The 21954-nt window shown below is 40.7% G+C and overlaps 2 protein-coding genes across 7 annotated transcripts in view; both read right to left on the bottom strand.

Moving 5' to 3' along the window:
• rhbdl2 (rhomboid, veinlet-like 2 (Drosophila)) overlaps window positions 1-19431 on the bottom strand; it is a 61758-nt gene extending 42327 nt beyond the window's left edge. For 3 of the 6 annotated variants that reach the window (XM_073034519.1, XM_073034522.1, XM_073034524.1), the window contains exons 1-2: window positions 11766-11842; window positions 10758-11038 (exon numbers count right to left, since the gene is read on the bottom strand). The gene's annotated coding sequence lies outside the window, so the exon portion shown is untranslated. The other 3 variants (XM_073034523.1, XM_073034521.1, XM_073034520.1) reach the window with 3 other exon arrangements.
• On the bottom strand, window positions 15247-18732 carry LOC140719710 (uncharacterized). Its single transcript, XM_073034518.1, has 2 exons — window positions 17262-18732; window positions 15247-16875 (listed from the first exon to the last, which is right to left on the bottom strand). The coding sequence occupies exon 1, from the start codon at window positions 18342-18344 to the stop codon at window positions 17397-17399; it is 948 nt and encodes a 315-aa protein (XP_072890619.1). The 5' UTR covers window positions 18345-18732; the 3' UTR covers window positions 15247-16875; window positions 17262-17396.
• Window positions 19432-21954: the final 2523 nt, after the last annotated feature.

Raw genomic sequence — 21954 nt, 5'->3', positions numbered from 1 at the left:
TGCAAGCCACATGGGGAGGAAATGGAATGACTGAGGATGTTCAGCACACAGTGTGAAGTGGGCAAGGAGGAAAGGGGTGGTACTGGACCACTGCAATAATCCCTCAACATCCATTAGCATACATAGTTTAACTGCCATTCTGACTCATTATCAATCACCGTCCTGCTTTGTTCAAGCTGCCCTTTAGCCCACTAAGAATCTTCCAGAACCTCCTTCCCCCTTTTGTGTTATCCAGTATCCAATGTCTGGTGAATGAAGCTGTCGCCATCCCTGACCTTAGACTGGATGATTGCATCGATATCCTGGTGAACTGAAACATGGCTCGGGGACGATGGCACCTTTCCCTGGACTGAAGCTGCCTTGCTTGGCTATATCGTCCAACATACACTCTAGTAGGTACTTCAATAGGTATTCCTGTACATCTGCTTGTTAGAGTAAATATCTAATCTGCCAATCATTTGGCAGCAACTCATTGCATAAAGGCACGCAGGCATGGTCAAGAGGATCAGTTGTTGTTCAAACAAATGTCAAAATGGGGAAGAAATTACTAAGTGGCTTTGACTATGGAATGATTGTTGGTGCCAGACAGGGTGATTTGAGTATCTCAGCACCTACTGATCTCCTGCAATTTTCAAACACAGAAGTCTCTAGAGTTTACAGAGAATGGTGCGAAAAACAAAACAAAAATCCAGCGAGCAGCGGTTCTGTAGGAAAAAAATCAGCTTGTTAGAGAGAGAGCTCAGAGGAGAATGGCCAGACCGGTTCAAGCTGACACGAAGGCGAAAGGAACTCAGATGACAGCACACTACAGTGGTGTGCAGAAAAACATCTCTGAACACGCAACGTGTCAGATCTTGAAGTGGGTGGCTACAGCAGCAGGAGACCATGAACATACACACAGTTGCCACTTTGCTAGTTACAGGAAGCTTGCTCAAATCCAATCAGGTCCAAATCACACTTTAGAATCACTGGCCTTTCGCCCATCATCCCCATGCTGACCATTAACACTAATCCCATTTATCGCCTTCTACACCTTGGTAATTCAAGGGCCTTAGATATCCTTAAATGTTGCTATGATACCTGCTTCCAACACCACTTCAGGCAGTGTGTTCTAAGTTTAACCTCTTCTCCTGCTCCTTTACCAAATAAGCCTCTACTCACCTCACTTTGTTCATTCCATTTGTCTACTGGCACCTTTTTTTAAATCAAATGCCTATTAAAAAGGGCCAATCTAAATTTTCCTCAGTGATCCTCTCAACTTTGCTCTCTCAGTCATTGAACTGAGCCAATTTTCACCCAAATAATTTAAATCTCTATTTCAGCTTCTCCGGCTTCCTCATTCTATCACCTTGGTACACCTGGCTGCCAACTAAATCATCCTGTGCTCTAGGGAATAAAGGTTCAAAGTGTCCACCCTCTCCCTTTAACCTAGGCCCCCTATGGTCCTGTGTTGTTTGTGATGTGTGTTAACGGCTTGAGTGTGGATGTAGGAGCTACGTAAGGCTGCAGATGACAAGAAAGTTGGTGGCCTTGTGGATACTAAGGAAGGTCGTCTAAGACCACAGCAGGATGAAGATCAGATGGAAAGTTGGGTGGAGCACTGGAAGATAGAAACAGTGTGAGGTGATGTATTTTGGGAAGTTAAATAGTGGTAGGACATAAGCAATAAATTACAGGGTGCTAAGGATTTGAGGTTCAAGCCCATAGTTTCCTGAAAGTGGTAACACAGGTAGATGGGTGCTGAAGAAGGTATGTGGCATGTTTAACCTTCATGGGATAATGTATAGAATATAAAATATAGGACATTATTTTGCAACTTTACAACACTAGTTGGAGTGTGTGTGTGTGTGTGTGTGTGTGTGTGTGTGTGTGTGTGTGTGTGTGTGTGTGTGTGTGTGTGTGTGTGTGTGTGTGTGTGTGTGTGTGTGTGTGTGTGTGTGTGTGTGTGTGTGTGTGTGTGTGTGTGTGTGTGTGTGTGTGTGTAAGACCTACAGACCTTACACACTACACATTACTGTTTTGTTGTTCTTTCTTATTTCCTGTTTCCCTGTGACTTGTAATTTACCAAATCTCAGTCGGATCTTGCACTGCTGAGATTCCCTGGGAAAATACTTAATGGCGCTACTAATTAAGTGTTTTAATAATCACCACAGTAATTACAGTGACAATTAATTTGTATTAGAGAGAAAAAGCATTTGGCACTAGGTTTCTGAGACACTAAACAATTGCCATAGAGATGGGAATCAAATTTCCATTAAATGAAGGCGCTCTTGTTCCTGGGTGAATAAATTACAGTCCAAGCCACCTTCACAAATTACATAGAGAAACGAAAATAGTTTAAATGAAACATGCTGTGCGTGTTTGTATTTGTGTACTTGGATTTTCAGAAGGCCTTTGACAAGGTGCCACACGAGGCTGCTTAACAAGCTGTGAGCCTATGGTATTCCAGGGAAGATTCTAGCATGGATAAAGCAGTGGCTGACTGGCAGGAGGTAAAGAGCGGGAATAAAGGAAGCTTTTTCTGGTTGGCTGCGGTAATTAGTGGTGTTCCACAGGGGTTTGTATTCGGACCGATTATTTTTTCATTATATGTCAATGATTTGGATGACAGAATTGATGGCTTTGTTGCAAAGTCTGCAGACAATACAAAGGTAGGTGGAGGGGCAGGTAGTTTTGAGGAAATCGAGAGGCTACAGAAGGACAGTCAGATTAGGAGAATGGGCAAAGAAGTGGCAGATGGAATACTGTGTTGGGAAGTGTATGGTCATGCACATTGGTAGAAGAAATGAAAGGGTTAACTATTTTCTAAATGGAGAGAAAATACAAAAACTGAGGCGCAAAGGGACTTGGGAGTGCCTGTGCAGGATTCCCTAAAGGTTAATTTACAGGTTTAATTCATCAGTGAGGCCTTACTTGGAGTATTGTGAGCAGTTTTGGGCCTCTTATCTTAGAAAAGATGTGCTGAAACTAGACAGGGTTCAAAGGAGGCTCACAAAAATGATTCCATGTTTGAACGGCTTGTTGTATGAAGAGCGCTTGCTGGCTCTGTGCCTGTTTTCACCAGAATTCAGATGAATGAGGGGTGATCTCATTGAAACTGATTGAATGTTGAATGGCCTTGATAGAGTGGATGTGCAGAGGATGTTTCTTATGTTAGGATGGTCTAGAACCAGAGGGCACAGACTTAGAATAAAGGAGTGTCCTTTTAAGAACAGCTATTAAGAGGAATTTCTTTAGGCAGAGTGGAGAATCTGTGGAATTCATTGCCACAGGCATCTGTAGAGGCCAAGTCTGTGTGTATATTTAAGGCAGAGGTTGACAGATTCTTGACTGGTCAGGGTGTGAAGAGATATGGGGAGAAGGCAGGAGATTGGGGCTGAGAGGAAAAATGGATCAGCCATGATGAAATGGTACAGCAGACTCGATGGGCCAAATAGCCTAATTCTGCTCCTATATCTTATGGTCTTACAATTTACCCCTTTATTTTAATTCTGTCATTACTGAAAGTAAAAATATAATTTTGAAGCAAGAATCGATTATACCTATGTTAAGCAATACCAGCACAGCTTAATCTAAACTGTGATCTCTGTCATAATATCAGAGCAAACAATTTGAGGCATCACGACACTGAACAGAAAGTTGTTCCCAAGGATGATTACACCAAGTGAGTCAACAATAGCTTTCAGTGTTTTGCACATTGTACAGAGCCACTGTTATTCTTTTTGCCTCATCTGGGTCCTAACGATCTTGGAAAAGCTCCAGAGCAGGGCTACGGAAATTATTCTTAGCTTTTACAACCTTGGTTGAACCAGATAGGCAGCACAGGTCCACTAGTTTCATGGACTTTCTTTGTTACTGTAAACGATTGCTTCAGATCAGCTGCCTATGTTATTTCCCTCTTTCCCCTGGCCCATTAAGTCAAACTCCCTCTAATATTCCTGTTGCCATAATCATCAATGTGCATCCTCCTGCAGGGGTTCCCAACCTGGGGTCCACAGATCCCCCAGTTAACGGTAAGGGTCTATGGGATTAAAAAGCTCAGGAACCCTGACTTAGAGAGAGGGATTTAGAGATATCATCTGAAATATCTCTTCTCATTTCTCTTTACTCTCCCTTCATCCACTCGCTGAATGTGCCTTAACTATATACAGCACCTGCAGTAAATGCAAACTATTTATACTGCAGATGCTGGAGATCTAGAGCAATACACACAATGTGCTGGAGGAGCTCAGCAGATCAGGCAGCATCTATGGAAGCAGTCAAATGTTTCGGGCCAAGACCCTTCATCAGGACTGGCGCTTGTCTTAACTATGTCACACTTCCTACTCCAGCAAAAATCCGATCCCACTAAATCACTGACCACCTGTCTTACATTCTAGATCCTGTGTTAACTGATATTGTTAACAGTGCTGTCCCCTCTGGTACAATCTCTCTTGCTTTCAAATCTTCAAACAGTACTCATCCTTAACCCTTGCACAATACATTGCTGTTGTAAAAGCATCCTAGATAGTGGACAATCCAGATGCTAACTAACTATGATAAGGAAGAACTGTACAAATGCCCCATTTTATTTTGTGCTGTTCCTTTTTGAGCTGCGTGGCGTAACGGGTGGCATTTTTTTTTACCACACCCATAGCATTTGACTTTTTTTTTTAATGAGTTGCCAGCTCGACACTCAACCCAACACAGACAGAAAGTGTGCAAAGAGCCAGCTGGATCCGAACTCAGGACCACTTGTCTTGAAGTCCAGTGCTGATGCCACTACGTCACTGGCCAGCCATTTCGTTTTACTAGCTGCATACATTTCTTTAGATTCTTATTAGTCATCTAGCAGGGGAGGCAAGTGTTGAGTCAATAATTCTGGATAAGATCCAGTCAGCTAAGATATTTTCAAAATTGTCCCTGAGAGTCATGCATTTCCCACACAATGCAAAGGGTACTCTGTCTGGATGAGTGTTTTAATGACGTGAATCTATACAAGCATATCAGCCTTCCTGTGTCACTTCCGTATTTCTGGCAGCTTGAGGATAGAAACATAGAAAATAGGTGCAGGAGTAGGCCATTTGGCCCTTTGAGCCTGCACCGCCATCCAACTCAGAACCCTGTACCTGCTTTCTCCCCATACCCCCGATCCCTTTAGCCACAAAGGCCATATCTAACTTAATAAGGATATTTGTCACCAAAACACTCACAAACTTCTACAGATGTACCGTGGAGAGCATTCTAACTGACTACATCACTGTCTGGTTTTTGGGGTGGGGTAGGGTGAAGCTACTGCACAAGATCGAAGTAAGCTTCAGTGAGTTATAAACTTTGTCAGCTCCATCATGGGCGCTAGCTTTAAGGAACAGGACCCCATCACCCAGGATATGTGACGGCCTCCTTTCATTGCTACAATCAGCAAAGAGGTACAGGAGCCCGAAGACACACACTCAATGATTTAGGAACAGCTTCTTCCTCTCTGCCATCTGATTCCTGAATGGACACTGAACCTACAAACACCACCTCACCACTTTTTTTTTATGTATAATATTTGCACTACTTATTTCAGTTTACTGTTTAATGCATATATACTTACTGCAATTCACAATATTTTTCTCTATTATGTATTGCATTGTACCACTGCCACAAAGTTAACAAATTTCATGACATATGCTGGTGATATTAAACCTGATTCTGATTCTGACACAGTGAATAGAAAACATTCTCGATCTTCCCTTCAATTCGTATTCCACATTTCTTTAGCCAGAGAGTGGTGAAGCTGTGGAATTCGTTGCCAGAGGAGGCTGTGGAGGCCAAGTCATTGGGTAAACTTAAGGCAGAGGTTGATAGATTCTTGATTAGTCAGGGCATGGAGGGATACGGGGAGAAGGCTGGAGGTTGTGGCTGAGAGGGAAAATGGATCAGCCATGATGAAATAGTGGTGCAGATTCGACGGGCCAAGTGGCCTAATTCTGCTATTATATCTTATGGCCTTATTTCAGAAATTGAGTGAAGCCATTGGTGAACAGGTTCAGAAATTGCATGTTTGTAGGCAAATTATGCACCTGCAAAAAGTATTTGGGCCTGTAACAGAGATGGAATGTATCTACCCTAATATTGATAAAGATAATCTAAGGATAAATGGTATAGAGGGCTCAGGATTGACTTAGGCCACTATGGAGCAAGCTCAACAATTGAAGATAGGGTGCATTTCTGGATTTGGTAATATTAATATTTATATTATTTCACTTTCAATAGGGTTAATGCTAACCCAACTACCCAGCAGAAATCACACTGATTTTCAGACAAAGGGGAATCCTGCAATGATCCCACTGCTTTCTACTGTAACTTCCTCTTCTAGACAGGTGTAAAGTTAGTAGTCCTTCTCTTAAGTTTCAGATCATATCATGAAGATCCTCTGCAACGTAAACCCAGGCCTAAACAGGGAAGCCACAGACTGACAGTAGCTGGACTAGCAGCAAAAGCCAAAGAAGCTTTATGCAAAGAAATCTTCTTACTTTCCTTCTGAGAGAGCAAGAATAGAACATTTATTTATTTAGAGATACAGCACAGAGTAAGAACCTTGATGTTACCATGACGGCGAAATGCTTTTATTTAATTTTATTTACGTCTCCTTACTTTCCAATCATCCTGTTACAGATTTTCTCCCAAAGCTCATCCCCTCAAATTCCCTTTCATTGTTGTTACACCAAGAAACTCACACTGACAGATTTCTGCAAACACATAATAAGGAAGTCCGAAAGCTGCTGATAGTGAGCCCTCCCTTCTCCACCATCTCTGCTGCTCGTATGCGGTCAACGGAACAGGCATGAATTTACATGATCTTAAGGCACTCACCAACTGGCTTCACAACCAAATATAACAAATACAAGATCGTGATGTCAGCAACAAGCCCTTTGGTGCTGGATGGCACCCTCTGCCATATATGCTTCTGCGTGCATCAAGTGGACAGACATTAGGTGCCATGGAGATACAGCCTATGGCTTGAAGTCACTGAATTTGAAGAGCCTCATACTTCCCATTAACCTTATTCAATACACATGTTGTCATTGAGTTTACCCTACTGGATACTTAAATATCCATCGAAGTAAAAAGCCTCCCTTTAATTAAGTTAAAATATATATATTTATGTTTTTACTCATTTATAATTTAGTAGTCTCGTTTTTAAAACCAATTATTTTCCAAGTGTGATAGATAGTTTGTACATTAAAGTTTACTTATTCAGAGACACAGCACGGAACAGGCCCTTCCGGCCCAATGAGCCACACCACCCAGCAACCCACCTATTTAACCCTAGCCTAATCACGGGACATTTTACAATAACCTACTAACACACAGTACGTCTTTGGACTTTGGGAGGAGACAGGAGCACCCGGAAGAAACCCACGTGGTCACGGGGAGAACATACAAACTTTCTAACAGAGAACACCGGAATTGAACTCCGAACTCTGACGCCCCAAGCTGTGATAGTGTTACACTAACCGCCATGCTACCATGGCCCCCCCCCCCACCCCCAAACATTTTCTGTTTTTTTAATGTTCTCCAGCTTTTGCAGTCTTTTTGGTTATCACTTTAAAATATTTGGACTGTTTGGGAAGTATCAAAGGTGAAAGTGGATATAATATAACCTGTTTTATTTTTGCATAACATTTAAAATTATACATGCAAGTCTTTACAATCCTCAAATCAACAATGTGCATAATGTTTGATAAGCTGTGATATTATTTAGGTATGTGAATTTTTTACAATTGAGTTTTATTTCAGGACTTGAAGAGGGAGAATGTGTTAAATCATCGTCATTTTAGTTAAATCAAGTGAGGGAATTGTTCATTTTTGTATGGAAGCATTGAACAGACAAAAATAGCAATTTAGACTTCCACGAAAGGGAAAACTGGATCGTGATTGGCCTATCTAATAACAGTTATTTCACAACTGTGGAAAATTAAAATTCTTACTGTAGTTTCAATGCACTTGAAACTCTTTTACAGACAGTTTCCTTGTCTTTCAAAATGCAGCCAGGTGAAACTTGCTTGGACTTCTAAATGTAATGAGCACACACTTAGAGTACAAAGCCATCCACTGTTCCACACAATTTAAAATCCATTTGGGATGCTGATATCAACATTTGAATTGAAACAACAATACACCTCCCTAGTTTGGGATTATGAGCACTGTTATAAGACAGTTGTGAGAGATTGTATCCTAAGTAAAAACCTGATACAAGTTTCCATTATTATTGATGAATCTCCACAAATCTGCAAAATTACTCTTTTCAACAGTTCCTACTAATAAATCAAATTGTGTTTTCATTAGAGCTGTAATCGCTACTCCAGCAACTCATCCTGTGTCAGTACCACACAAGTGGCATTCTCAAAGGTTAGATCATTGGCTGAGGTGGAGGACCTTCATTGCTGCCCTAAGCTCCTGTGGCGTAACAGGCAGAGTAAGATTGATCATTGGCTTCAGATTTTGGCACTGGACAGGCATCCAAAAAGCCACATAAATAAAAACTGTTGGAATATATTACTTATGTACAGTATAAAAGTAAAAACAATATTATTTACCCTGTGTGATCATCTGAACAATGCACGGTTGGGACTTCAAGTGTCAGGATTGTTTGTGTGGTTGAAATATAGCAAAGTATCATTGATTACAAGCTGTCTAATATTCACCTAACATCAATGCCAAAAACCATTAGCTGGAAAAATCAAGCTGTGTTCCATGGGACACAATAGGAAATGTCAGAGGCTATTTGTGGAAAATGAATTGGGTATTATTTCCCGCTAATCACATGAAAGTGCCTTTGTCGAGGTAAATCAACAACTACACACAGATCACATACTGTGTCCCATTATGTATTTCACTTTGCTGCTGTTTTCAAGTGTGCCTCTTTTTTAAAATGCTCAACAATGGGGTGAATTTGCACCAGCATTTTAGGATGATTTTCCTAAATTACAAATGCAAGACGAATATAAATTTTAACTTGTATTGTCACATTTACAGTTCTGAAGTCTTCAAGAGTTCTGATCTGTCTACTGACGATTCCTTACTTTGCCCTCTTCTTTTAACTCATTAACCATTTACATATAACCTTGTCCTTTAACGAGTCACCTCTTTCTACACGCATCAAGACGACCAAATCTCCAACCTTCTCATTCTTGGTGACGCAGCCGGTAGGGCCACTGCTTCACGGTGCCAAAGACCTGATTTAATCCTGGCTTTAGCTGCGCTCTGCAGGGGATTCCTCTGGGTGTTCTGGTTTCTTCCCACATCCCCCAAAAATGTGCATGCCAGTGAGTTAACTGGGCACTGTAAACTGTTCCTGGCCTGTATGTGTGTGGGTGATGAGAACGTAAGGAGAATTTTAAAAATGGAATTAATGTAGGATTGGTGTGATGGGCTGGTTGATGTTTGCAGGGACTAGATGGGCTAAAAGACGTCTTGCTGTGCTGTATCTCTCTGACTCTTGATACTTTTACCACAGATCACCTTCACACAGAGCCAGACCATTTTCAATTTTCCTCTAATATTTGAGACTTAAAGCTGATAGAATGCGTAGCTAAAAACCAAAATGAGTCTTCTTGCCTATTCACCTAGAACCATTTTTATTTCTACCCCCAATGAAACGTCCCTGAAGTAGAACCGGAAGGGATGTCTTCCTTTACTGAATATTAATAGCTCTGTAGAGTTCCTATCCTCTATAAACTTGAACTGGTCACAAATTTTGCCATATGCATCCTGTTTCATAATGTTCTGCTTACCTATAATCAAATCCCTCCTTCTTCCACAACACACTACTCAAAATAATTGCTGTTATCCATAACTGGGGAGAATCTACAGTTGCTGGAAATCCAGTCACACACAAAATGCTGGAGGAACGCAGCAGGTCAGACACCATATATGGAAAGGAATAAAGAGACCCCTCATAATGAAGGGCTTCAATGAAGGGTCTCCGTTGGAAACGTCAACTCTGTTTCTTTTGAATAAATGCCAGAGGTGTCTGAGCCGGCTTATCTTCTCAGTGTCCCTCTGACCCAGGTTCTCTGTGTATCTCCCATATTCTCCATTAGAGATGCTGCCTTCAGCTACCTTATGGAGTTCCTGGAAACCTGATGTTAAATAGTTCCATTTCTGGTTCACTCTCCCGCCAGCTATCAAACTAAACTGAATAAAGGCGATGGAGTGATCAGCAGCTCTCAAAGGGATCCAAGAGAAGGGGCGATATTGACCAGAGAGAAATTTTTTTAAATGTCAACTCTTTTTCTGATAATCCCAACTTTCCGATGGTGTAAATATTTCACGACCTGTTCCACGTTCAATGCTTCCCTTAAATTGGCTTTTTGAATAAAATATAATCACTTATATTTTAGGTAGAGAACTGCAACTCTTAATTTGTGAACAAGCGACTGTGTATTCCAATCTATCCCAGGCGCCTCTGAAAGAAGAAAGCAACCCTGTTTAGTCTAATGCGGTAACGAAATATCCCTCCCTCCAAGGGCACTTCCCGGGTGGACACATTAACTGCCAGTTTCCTGCCATCAACATCAAAGAACAGCCTCACGTTGATGAGAATTTGCGGAAAACTGCCGGACTAATTGTAAGAGCAATAACGACCAAGTCGTTTCACTGTCGACTCCCAATCTACAGTTTAGAAAGCAAATATTTCAATCGAACACAAGGATATCACGAGTCAAAATATCCTCGCTGGACACTCACCATAAATAGCTTCAGGGCACGAAGAAAAATTTATTTACCTGGATCAACTCTTCTTCGTACTACGTCTGTCAGCTCGCTAGATTTCGGATGTTTGCAAACGAGGTGGTTATGTCAATCCGAAGCCCACGTCCGTTCGTTTTGCAGATTCTCCGTAATATTCCCAATCCTCGCTTGTAAAGTTTTCATCTATTTTCCGGACTCCTGGGAATGTGCTGATTGGTGTATAGAAAGCCGGAAGAATCTGCAGAGGCTGAACAAGCTGTCAATTATCCCGAGAGTTCGAGCAATACCCATTGTGTTGCTGGGAGGGATCAGCTTTCTTAAAAATGTAAGAAACACAAAAGACAAATAGCCAAAATAGTTTTATAGCTATACCACGTGATGCTATCACCATTCAGTTGTAACACACACCAGCATTTTGTGTGTGTTGCTGTAATTTAAAACCAGTTTCACAACTATTGCCAGGCAGGTTGGATGGATAGTTAAAGGAAATAGCTACATGGAGAAGTGGTAAAGTTTAGGCGTCGAGAAGCAATTTATGGTGATAGATTTCTAGAATCACAGTTTAAAGTATCACATTGATTATTTTAATGTTATTTAAAAGGTTGTCTTTAAAAGAATATTTTATTGAAAATAAGAATAATTTCTTACAATAGTAACTGCACATTCAAAGTACTCCATTGGTTGTAAAGAGCTTTGGGACATCCAAAACCTTTTTTTAAAAAAACTCCATATGAATGACGATAACAACCCTCATCTATATACTGTAGTGCCTACGACCTAGTTAAAAATCCTGATACCCTTCACAGAATAGTTATCAAACAGAATTGGCAGTGAGCTACTTTAGGGCAAATGAGTGAAAGCGTAGTCAAAGAACTAGTAGAAGAAAGATAGTTTAAAGGAGGGAATGTTGGCGTTCATGGCCTTAATCGTCGTTGATAGCACAATTCTGGAACGAAAATGAGGCCAGAACTGCAGAACACAGGTATCTCACAGAATTTCTCCTGGAGATCCAGTTTCCTCCTGATGCACCATCAATAACTCACTCTGAGACGTAAAAGCGAGGTATCGGCTTTTATCGACTGGAAGAAGGAACGCGCAGTGAGTGACCACCATCCTGGAGACTGAAAGGCCGGGCTCAGCCCTCCATCACCTTTATACAGGGGTCTGTGGGAGGAGCCACAGGAGCTGTCAGCAGGGGTCTGTGGGAGGAGCCACAGGAGTAGTCATCAGGGGGCGTGTCCAGACAGGTATATGTAGTTCACCACACCTCCCACAACCCAAAGACCTGCAGGGTGGTAGGTTAAATGATGGTTGTAAATTGTCTCAAGCGTGTAGGCGAGTGGTAGAATCCAGAGGAGGGTCAATTAACGGTGAGGATATGATTCAAGAAAAATTAACAGGGAATGGAATTACTCTATGAACTGCCATAGACTTAATGAGTGGAACATTCTCCTTCATGCTACTTGGAGGAAGAAGCTTGCAACAAAATGTATTTACATTGCTGGGAAATATAGAAAGAGGGGAAGTGCTGAGACATTGGAAAATTTTGAAATCAAGCAGGTAAGTTTAAAAGTTGAGGCACTGTTTAGCTGCTCGCCTCAGATGATGCCTGTAAAGGGCTACTTGTGTTTAGAACAAGTTCAGTTGATTTCAAATGCTACAAGTATATGGAAGATGTTGAGAATTCACCAAGAATATGTTGGAATTTTCAGTTTTAAGTTAACAAGATATAGAGGTTGTTTATGGCTTCAGGTAAGCTAAATGAAGGTAAAGCAGGACAATGATACAGCAATGGAAATGAACACTGCAGGTATGTAGTTCAAAGCTCACCTCTAGGTTAAGTATGACAATATTCAGTTACTTGTGTGAGTTGTGTAGTCAGTTGCCAGGGAATAGAAAGGGAACAGAATAATGATAACGGTTTTGTGACTGACTCCAGATATCTAATTGGAGAAAAATTGAGATGGGTGTTAATAAGGTTGGCCTTAGTTCCCAGACAGAAGTGGACTGCTTTTCTGCTGATTTGTTCAATGGCAGAATCAGAAATCAAAGGGAGCTACAGTAATATCTTTGAAAAGCACCAAATATTATCATTAACATTATCAAAGAGGTACCCAAAATAGATGTGAAGGCATTTATTACCTTTTACATAATCCAAAGGATGTCATTAGTAAATGCAAGTTACTCTTTTATTCATATTGAATTTTATGTTCCACTGATAACAAAACTCATTAAGAATTTAGCATTTTTTGTAGTTTCAAAAAATTTTTTTTGTCTAAAATTTCATACCTGCTGGTGCTCCTTGGGTGTTTCATTTTACAACCATTTCTGGATGTAATTTGGACATTTATCAATAGTATACTCTTCAATTTCATCTACAAATATGCACTTCCAACAAAGGTTATTGGAAAATTTTAACGGACATGCTGGGCTAAATCACTTGTTTCCCTCTGTTTCTCCACAGGAGTGCTAACAAATTGTTCCAACAGTTAAAAAAGAGATTTCTTTAAAGTCTCCTTCACCCATGGTGAAAGTCATTTCTGAAACATGTCTATACAAAAGACAATGCAGGATGTCAAATATGGTGACAGTTTTAGAACTGCCTGATATTTCATTCCACATTTAATTCAGTACATTATATGGAATTAAATTATTGAGTTTTGTTCCTTCTGCATTTCCACAGCAGTTTTTACATAATTTAAAATGCTGCTATTCTCAAGATGAGTTATGAAGCTTTTGAATTTCAATAATGTAAGTAACCATTCAAGCTCAGGTACTGATACTAGCTCAATTGCACAATTCTTTGCAAGGTTTTAACTTTAAGTATCCATTAATCACTTCTGCTTACAGTATTCCATTAGTCATATCCTAAGCATCAAATTCAACATATTAAAATGTGACAAAGAATGTCGGTTTCAGGTTTGCCAAATCATTGTCCCCAATCTTGAGATTTGTGTGGCACTGATTTTTTTTGTTTTCTATTTTAAAGCCATTAAGTGCTTATGCTGTACCATAAACAGCAATCGATGATAATTTAGTCCTGAATTATTCAGTCTTCAGTCCCGAAGAAGCCCTCGGCCCAAAATGTTGACTCTTTATTCATTTCTTGACCTGAGTTTCTCCAGCATTTTGTGTGTGTTTCTTTGGATTTCCAGCATCTGCAAAGTTTCTCATGTTTATAAGTTATTTTTGTTTACATCAGTGTATTTTTATTTCTCAAAACTCCTCCACATTTAAGTAAATAAATGTAGAATGTAAAACAAAGCTAATCCTGATATGCCTTTGAAATTATGCTGAATTCTTTAGTGTAGGAGGGATTGGTTGTAATATTCTGATTCAACTTTCTCTATATTGTCATTTCCAAAGTTATTTGGAAAGTCCACCTCTGGTTATCAGTGTAAAACATATGAGAGACTATAGTTCATTGGGTTTACTTGACTCCATATACTCAGTTCCAATGGCCAACGTAATTTCCCTTTTTTCATTATCCATTCACTACTTCAACATGAAGTACATAGGCTGTATAAAAATGCCTACTTAAGCTATTCTAACCATGAAGACTCTTTAAATTCGATCTCTTTGATCACATTTTTGAATGTTTCTTTTAATACTACTTGTGTCTGAATCATTATCAATTTTGTCTAATTATTTCTGTCTGCTGAATATGAAACAAGAAACCTTAGTCAAAGTTGTTCTTGTACTAGCATTACTGAAAATATGCTCAAGGTGATTTCAGGCTTTAAAAAAAACACATTTCTTGTTGCTGTCCCATCTTCTCTCACCTTTCCTGCCAAAGTCAACACTTTCTCCATTCTGATTTCCTTCACTTCAGCCTTCATTTTCAGAAGACATGGTAATTCTTTAATTCTGTCTTCAAGGTGGTTTTGTCCTATTACTTAAACTCCATGTTCGTGCACTTTCCCTAATGCCTAACTAATCTCTATTTAATTCTGATATTGTCAACCCACTTCCTGCTACTGGTAACTTTACCAAGTCAAGTCACTTTTATTGTCATTTCAACCGTAACTGCTGGTACAGTGCACAGTAAAAATGAGACAAAGTTTTTCAGGACCGTGGTGTTACATGACACAGTACAAAAACTAGACTGAACTACGTTTTTAAAAAAAACAGAGAAAGCTACACTAGACTACAGACCTACACAGGCTACATTGTTTTCCCTGCCTAAATTTAGCTGTTTGATTTTCTCTATCCTTTGTTCACTGTTTCATGATGGTGCTGGGCAATCTGATCCACCCCAATGTCATTGTTTTTAAAACTTAATTTTTTGTGATTACTATTTTAAAATATTTAAGCTCACTCTGATGCATGCAAAATAATTATTTTAAAATAAAGTACAACACTCAAATGAAAAGTGAGATGGGGAAATGTAGTTTCATTCATTACAATGGGTGCCTTCTTAGACATTTCCTTGAAATGAAGATACCTTGCTTCTAGTCCACTTCTTTAGTTTGTGAGATGTCTGAGGAATCCTGCAAGGGCATTATGGTTAATAACAGGTGCTGCTTGGATAGGGAAGGGCAGCAGAGTGTTTGGGGCATTTTTGAAAGCTGTATTTTAGATTGATGTGCATATTTCCACTCTTTGTACATGGCCTCTTGCATGTTTCTGTCAGTGAGCCAAGGTGCTCTGTGCTTACTTGGATATTGCTTCTCCATCACCATTGATTTACAGCAGTTGGCAAAGACATTACAAATTTTTTGAAAATGAGAATTTGCTTGCAGTCTTGCTAACATCATGTGTACATACCAAGTCAATAGTCACTGAAACTTGCACTTCTTTGGTATTGTGGACACAAATGAATGCCCTCGGCTTGATGATTTATGCAAGAAAAAGAACCATTTTATTGCTTCTATAAATTAGAACTCAGAGAAAATTAGACCTTGGGAATTTTTGATATCAGTGATATTCTCTCACTTGCAGACATAGGAAGAAACATAAGTAGTAAATCATAGCTTGTTCTGTAAAGATTATTTAAAAATCCAGGAATTGTGATTAAAGATGAGCAAAGTAAAAGCTTCAAAGACCAGAATGGATGTACTCCAAAGAGGGGTTGAGCAAAAACAGTAAAGCCAAATATTTTGTACAGGAGCAATGTTTTAGATTCCCCAGCACCAATGTTTAGCTTATAGTTTTTGGGTTAAATAAGTGTAGTGTTTTCAAGCCTATAAACTTGGAGATAACAGAGTTTAACAGAATTCATTCATAAGTAACATGAAGGCAAAACAGAAATCCTACAGACACATAAATGTTGAAACACAGGTAGGGAGCCATAGAAGAATTAAGGAGAGTGAAGAGCAAGAATTTCAGGTTATATATTCATTCTCTAATAGTAAATTGAACCACTGAACAGCATGTTTGAGGTATTAAATGTTACTTCGCAGTTTCTACAGTAAAGGGTTCTGCCAATATCACAATAGTAGAGAAAGTAGATAGGATGAAATTAAATACACTTACATGCACTTGGTGGAAACTACTCTAGGTGGAAAAGATAGAACATCTGGCCTTAACAGATTGTATGGGGAGGTAAAGACTGAAAGTAACAGATGGCCCAGTGGCAATCTGGTCCTTAGGCTGCATGTACCCATTTTGCACTCAATACGTTTATGATCTTTTACTTAGTGCAACTTCCCTGCAATAATGTAAATTCTCGATTCCTCTTAAATCCAAAATGGAATAATGGAGATTTATGATTACCCTTCTCCTTGGTAGATAGCTGTCACTTGTTCTATCTCACTGTTTTCTCTTCAGGGGAGTAACTTCAGACAATGTCTGATATTCTTGAATGGTGGAGCAACCTGAAGGACCTACTTACACTTTAAATTGCTGCCAAATTTGTTGCCCTGATTATTGTTACCTCAGTGCAATCTCTATACCCATTGTTCTCTGGTCAAAAAATGTCAAGGTCTTGACTCAAAACATCAAACATTCCTTTGCTTCAGCATGAATAGCTGAGATCTTCCAGCAGTTTGTTTTTCTTTGCCACAGATTAACACAATCTGGCATTTTCTCTGTGCCTCCACTTCTGTTGTCATGCAGGTCCAGAGGGTTTTCATTTTCTACTATGTATTTTTGTCACTGTTGACCCTTTGTAGGCATCATCAGTACTCTAAGGCTTAAATGAGAAAGGATGTCCTGCCAATGAATTAAAAAGACAATTAAAAGCAGGAATAATATATCTAATGCCTCAAATGCACTGTGCATTTATTCTAAACATTGAGTTTGTTTCCTCCATTTAGATAAGGAGTTCCCAATCTTTTTTATGACATGAACTAATACCATTAAGCAAGGATCTTCCCTGGTTTAGATCATCATCTTTAGAAAATCCTGATGTTGTTAAGATTATGATGTTTGAAAACTGCTGTTAGCAGTCAGATAGAATTGCAGGTGACATACATGGGTTTTTGGTAACTGTTAAATGCCCAACATACACCTTCCACCAATACCAAGGTTGCTCTAGAATCTACTGCAAACCACGTAAAAGATTTAAATGAATTTTATTAACACATCGAATAACTCACATTAAATACTTCTAACAGTAGACAAGCGATTGGTTACAAAAGGGGACGAATAATAAGTACTTTTAGAACGTGTGCTGGTTGTTGTAAGAAACCCCTTCAAGAACGAATGACATTTGTAAGAAATAAGATATTAGTTTAATCTACCCCGGCCCCTTTTATATTTGGAATCACTTGTTCCTGAACAATCCCTCCGTCGTGATTTGAGATGATCTTGCTGTTAAACTTTCCAGTTCCACTTTGGCGCATTTCTATTTCTCTGGGATCTCCTGTTGTTCTCTCATCAATGTCTCCAGCACCCTCCTGGCATTCTGAAAATCCTTCAACTCTTTCCTCCTCGACCTCTTCCTCCTTCAAACCCTGGACCGCTTCACCTGGTTTCACTTCCTCCAGCTCCTTGTGCGGCTCCAGCCCTTCGGCCCTTCGCTGCTCCTGCTGGCCCACCTCTACGCCCAGTTCTTCCTCCCGCTCCCCCTGCTGGTCTATCGGACTCCCCGGCTTTGTTGCTGCTGTTTGCCCGCCCTTAGCGCCGCTGAGCTCGGCCGCGACCCGGTCCTCCTCCTGCCCGTCGGGCGTGGCCACCGCCTGGTCCTCCTGCTGCTCGGCCGCTCCTCCGTTTCCTCTCGGCTGCTCCCCTTCCCCTTCTTTCTGCTCGGCGTCCTCTCGCTTTTCTTCCTCCGGGGCCTTTGAGCTCGTAGCTCGGGGCCCCTCGCCTTCTGGCCCCGCCGGGTCGCCAGCCCCTGGTTCTCTCTGCTTCGGCCCACGCTGACCCTCCAGGCTCTCCGGTTCGGGCTCCCTGCGTTCTCCCTTTCCTTGCTCGTCCGTCCCCGCCATCTCCTTCTCTTCCTCCTCCTCAGGGTGCAGCTCTCCCGCCGGCTCCTCGGTGTCCGCCTGCCCGTCGCCAACGCTCTGCTCCTCGGTGGCCTCCGTCTTCTCCGTCCGGGACTGGCCGCCCCGGCGGCGTTTCTCTTTGTCCCGCCGGCGGGTGAAGTGCCTCTGCCTTCGGCGGACCCTGCAGCCCTTCTCTCGGCTCCTCTTCGGCCGGATTCTCCAGCTCCGGCCCCATTTCTCCCGCACGACCTCCATCGTCGACCCTGCCCGACGCCTCCAACGGCCGTTTGCTCCAACCGTCCATATGCCCTCCTCGCGCCCTCAACGGAATTGCCCGCGCCCGGCCCCGCGCGCCCTCCAACGACCCCAGCACTACTTCCTTCCACAATGCTCCACCTCGTCTATTAACATCTAATTGTGATACTCTTGACAGTTTACACCATTAACTATGACCCTTTGGAAATGTGCATTCATGTCCATAGATGCTGCATGGACTGCTACGGATTTCCAGCATCTAGTTTTTCTCTTGTCATGGCTAATTGTATAGTCTTGAAACATCCAACTGCTAGACTAATACCTGTAGGCCCCACTACTCAACTCACGTTAAAATTTATTCCTTCCACGTGCTCTTTCGATATTTTTTGCTTTCATCTCGTGATGGTGCACCAGTAGTTCAAATATACCGGACTTCCACCCAGTTTTACAATTTCCCCTCATTGCATCCCCCACGCTCGTTGGTGACGGCTTTTAAAGTTCGAGCAGAGATTTGTTGTGGTAACCATGGTTCTAGCAACTTGAAGACAAATTAAATAAGCTCATTGCAGGTGAGGTTGTCATAAAACATAAAACCCCATGTTCAATCATCCGCATTATGTCAGTCTTAGAAAGCCCATTCATTATCCACACCTCGAAAGCAGCAACAGCAACAAGCAGAATTAGAGTAGCTACACAGGGCCAGATCTTAACATCGGGAATCGATGGAAAGGAGCTTGTTCGTTCTCCTCTTGACCGACTGGGTTTCCGCCAGCGTTCTCACACATTAATAAAATGCATGGGGTTGGGGTTGGGGTTAGTAATACCATACTAGCACTGGAAACGTCAATGAACAAAACATCAAAGACGAAACTTAAGTGATTCAATATGGGGGGGGGGGAGAAGAGAGAGAGAAGAAAGGGGCAAAATATTCAGGAAAATGTTGCTCAAACCGAACTGTTCGCCCGACTCTTTCACGAACCTTGGGACTGTTGAAGGTTGCCTCAGTTAAAAATGAACTTGAAGACTCCAAAGCATTAAATACATTGCATTAAATAAAATCACTGGTCATGTTCACGCAAACATTAGGGAAGTGCAGATATAGCCTGCATATCGTTTACTTCCTTCCCCCACTGGATGGAGTAAACACAGTAACGGAAGTTCTGGTCACATACAGCAATCCGACTCTAACCGGTTTACAGGGGAGACCCAAACTATCGCACAAGTGGACGGGTGCGGGGCGGGGGATGTAGTCCTCTCGCATTCGTCAATTTTGCTGGTAAAACAATCACGTTCATGTTTCATAATAACAGTAAAGTGAGGCTGTCGTAGTAACAATTTATGGCTCATTATTAACCAGATACTGGCATACAGTATACCGAAACTATATCAGCCAAAACTAGTGAATTAATCATCTCACCGCTAATCAGTGTATCTATATATTCCAGAGAAATGGAGGTTGTGATTGGGCCTCACAATAAAAGGTACGAGAGTGTATAGTAGAGAATTGATGAGCTACTGGAGTGATTGGGGGTATGAATGATTAGAGACCAAATTAGCTCTTTATCCATTGAAAAAAAAACTTGCGAGATGATCATATTTCACAACTAAATGGGGCGGGGGGGGGGGGGGGGAAGAGAGAGAGAAGAGAAGCTACAGATGCTTAAAAGTCCAAACCAAAAATAAATGGAAGCTGGGGTGATCAATAGTTTCAGGCCCATGACCACCATAACTAGAAAAGTAAATTATAAAATTAAATAGTTTATCTGGGATATGTAACTGAAGACCACCTTTACAGACTTTCATTGTTCCATGAGATCACTATCATCTACAAAGTCCCCAGTTTAGCGTCTGAAGTTTTACATTGATTGGTAGCATTTCAGGACAGCTTCTGATCAAGAGATGAAATACTGCAGTGACAGTACAATATTTGGGATAACCTGCCCACCCATTAGAATAAGCTTCAGGAATCTTTGTATTACTGTTGTAGTCGGGAGGAAAAAATTGCACAGATGAGACTGGGCCAAGTCAGCACTTTCATTTTCTCCATGCAGTTGAGATATTGTACCAGGCCAAGCTCAAGACTGCCACAGTGTGTTAGAAAGTGGAAAAACATCTAATTGCAACAATTTATACACGCATCAATTAGAACCAGAAAAATAACATTTCAGGTCTCATTTCAAATTAGCAGCACGCCTCCACAAAGAAATATTTCTCAGAACTAACTTGGTTTAAGTTGGTAAGGTTCAAATTAACTATTTTAAAAACATTATGCACGCTTAGTTTTTAAATATCTGCAACTTTAACTTGGTCATTTCCTCAGTTTTCATACCCTCTACATAAGAAACCATATCTTTGCTTCACTTGTATTATTCAAGTTGAAGTTCTTACTTCAATGTAAATTCTATTTACAAGCTCTTAAACTGAAGCAAACTGTTGATTAACATCAACCTCAAAACCCTAGCACTTAAGTCTATTTGAAGGGGGCATTCAATAATTTATGTAAAAGTTTAAAATATGACAGTACTGATTAAATAGCAGCAGCCCACTACTGTATTTTCCTCCCCAACCTATACCCTCATAATGGAGGAACACTGTACCAATTTGATAGTCAATTTTGGGCTGCAAGTTTTTCCTGGTTAATCTTACTGCTAATCTCTAAATTGAAGTGATTTGCATTGAGACTCAACACCACAGATTATCTCAAAATACTTTGCAGTCAAATGACAAATTGCCTCCAATTGCAGTAAGTTTACACAACCATGCTAGATACTTGTTCACAGCAAGCTTTTATGCAAAAGCTATGGTCATAACCATGTTGAAGTTGACAGAATACTGGCTAAGATATGAGAGAAATCACTTTCTGAAGATTACTCCAGAAAAACTTTCAGCTGCTGCTTCAGTTTAACATCGCCTACAAGGTGGCACATAAACCATTTAACAAACTAGATCGCAATATCAGACTTTATTTCAGCAAGTGGAAACCATCTCCACTGGGCATTCCCAAAGTTTCAGCTAAAATTGTCAGCACCATCTTTTATTACATATTTTCAAACTTTATTGGGAATGTGATGTATTAAGACTCCAGATCAACACCCTCCCCCCAGTGAAACTAAAATCCTCTAGTGGATCATTTCAACCTGTTCTAGTTGAGATGTCCAGAATGTTGATCTTTTCCTGCCTTGTATTTGATTCCTCATCTCAACATATTATCATAAACTCCATTTTGTTAAATACCAAAGATCTTAACATGATTTGCAGTTTCCAATGCTTAGACCACAAGTGTAATACAGGAAGATAACCCTCAATGGTGTGCAAAGACAGCTGGCATGCTCTACTGCCTACAATCCCACTCCCTTATTTCTTCACATGCTTAGAACACTACTGATAAAATTGCTACCTTCTTCCACAAAGTTTCACCTCTTGTCCGTTAAAATTTAATCTTTCACTGTTCTCCTGACAGTTACCACAATAATCATGACCTTTTAGAAATGCACATTTAAAAACATTAAGGTTATTAACAACTGATTTTCTTGAGCCAAGTTCTTCCTGCCAAGACTTTCAACCTCCTCTGCTCCCTCACCCCTGTAACTATTACACCCCATTATCAGGA

This window comes from Hemitrygon akajei, chromosome 32 (assembly GCF_048418815.1).
Source record: "Hemitrygon akajei chromosome 32, sHemAka1.3, whole genome shotgun sequence".
Classification (NCBI taxonomy): domain Eukaryota; kingdom Metazoa; phylum Chordata; class Chondrichthyes; order Myliobatiformes; family Dasyatidae; genus Hemitrygon; species Hemitrygon akajei.
Note: the sequence above shows the minus strand (reverse complement) of the source record. Positions and strands in the feature narration are given on the sequence as shown.

Coding starts and splice junctions, on each gene's coding strand:
- LOC140719710 (XM_073034518.1), bottom strand. CDS start 18,344: ATGGAGGTCGTGCGGGAGAAATGGGGCCGGAGCTGGAGAATCCGGCCG.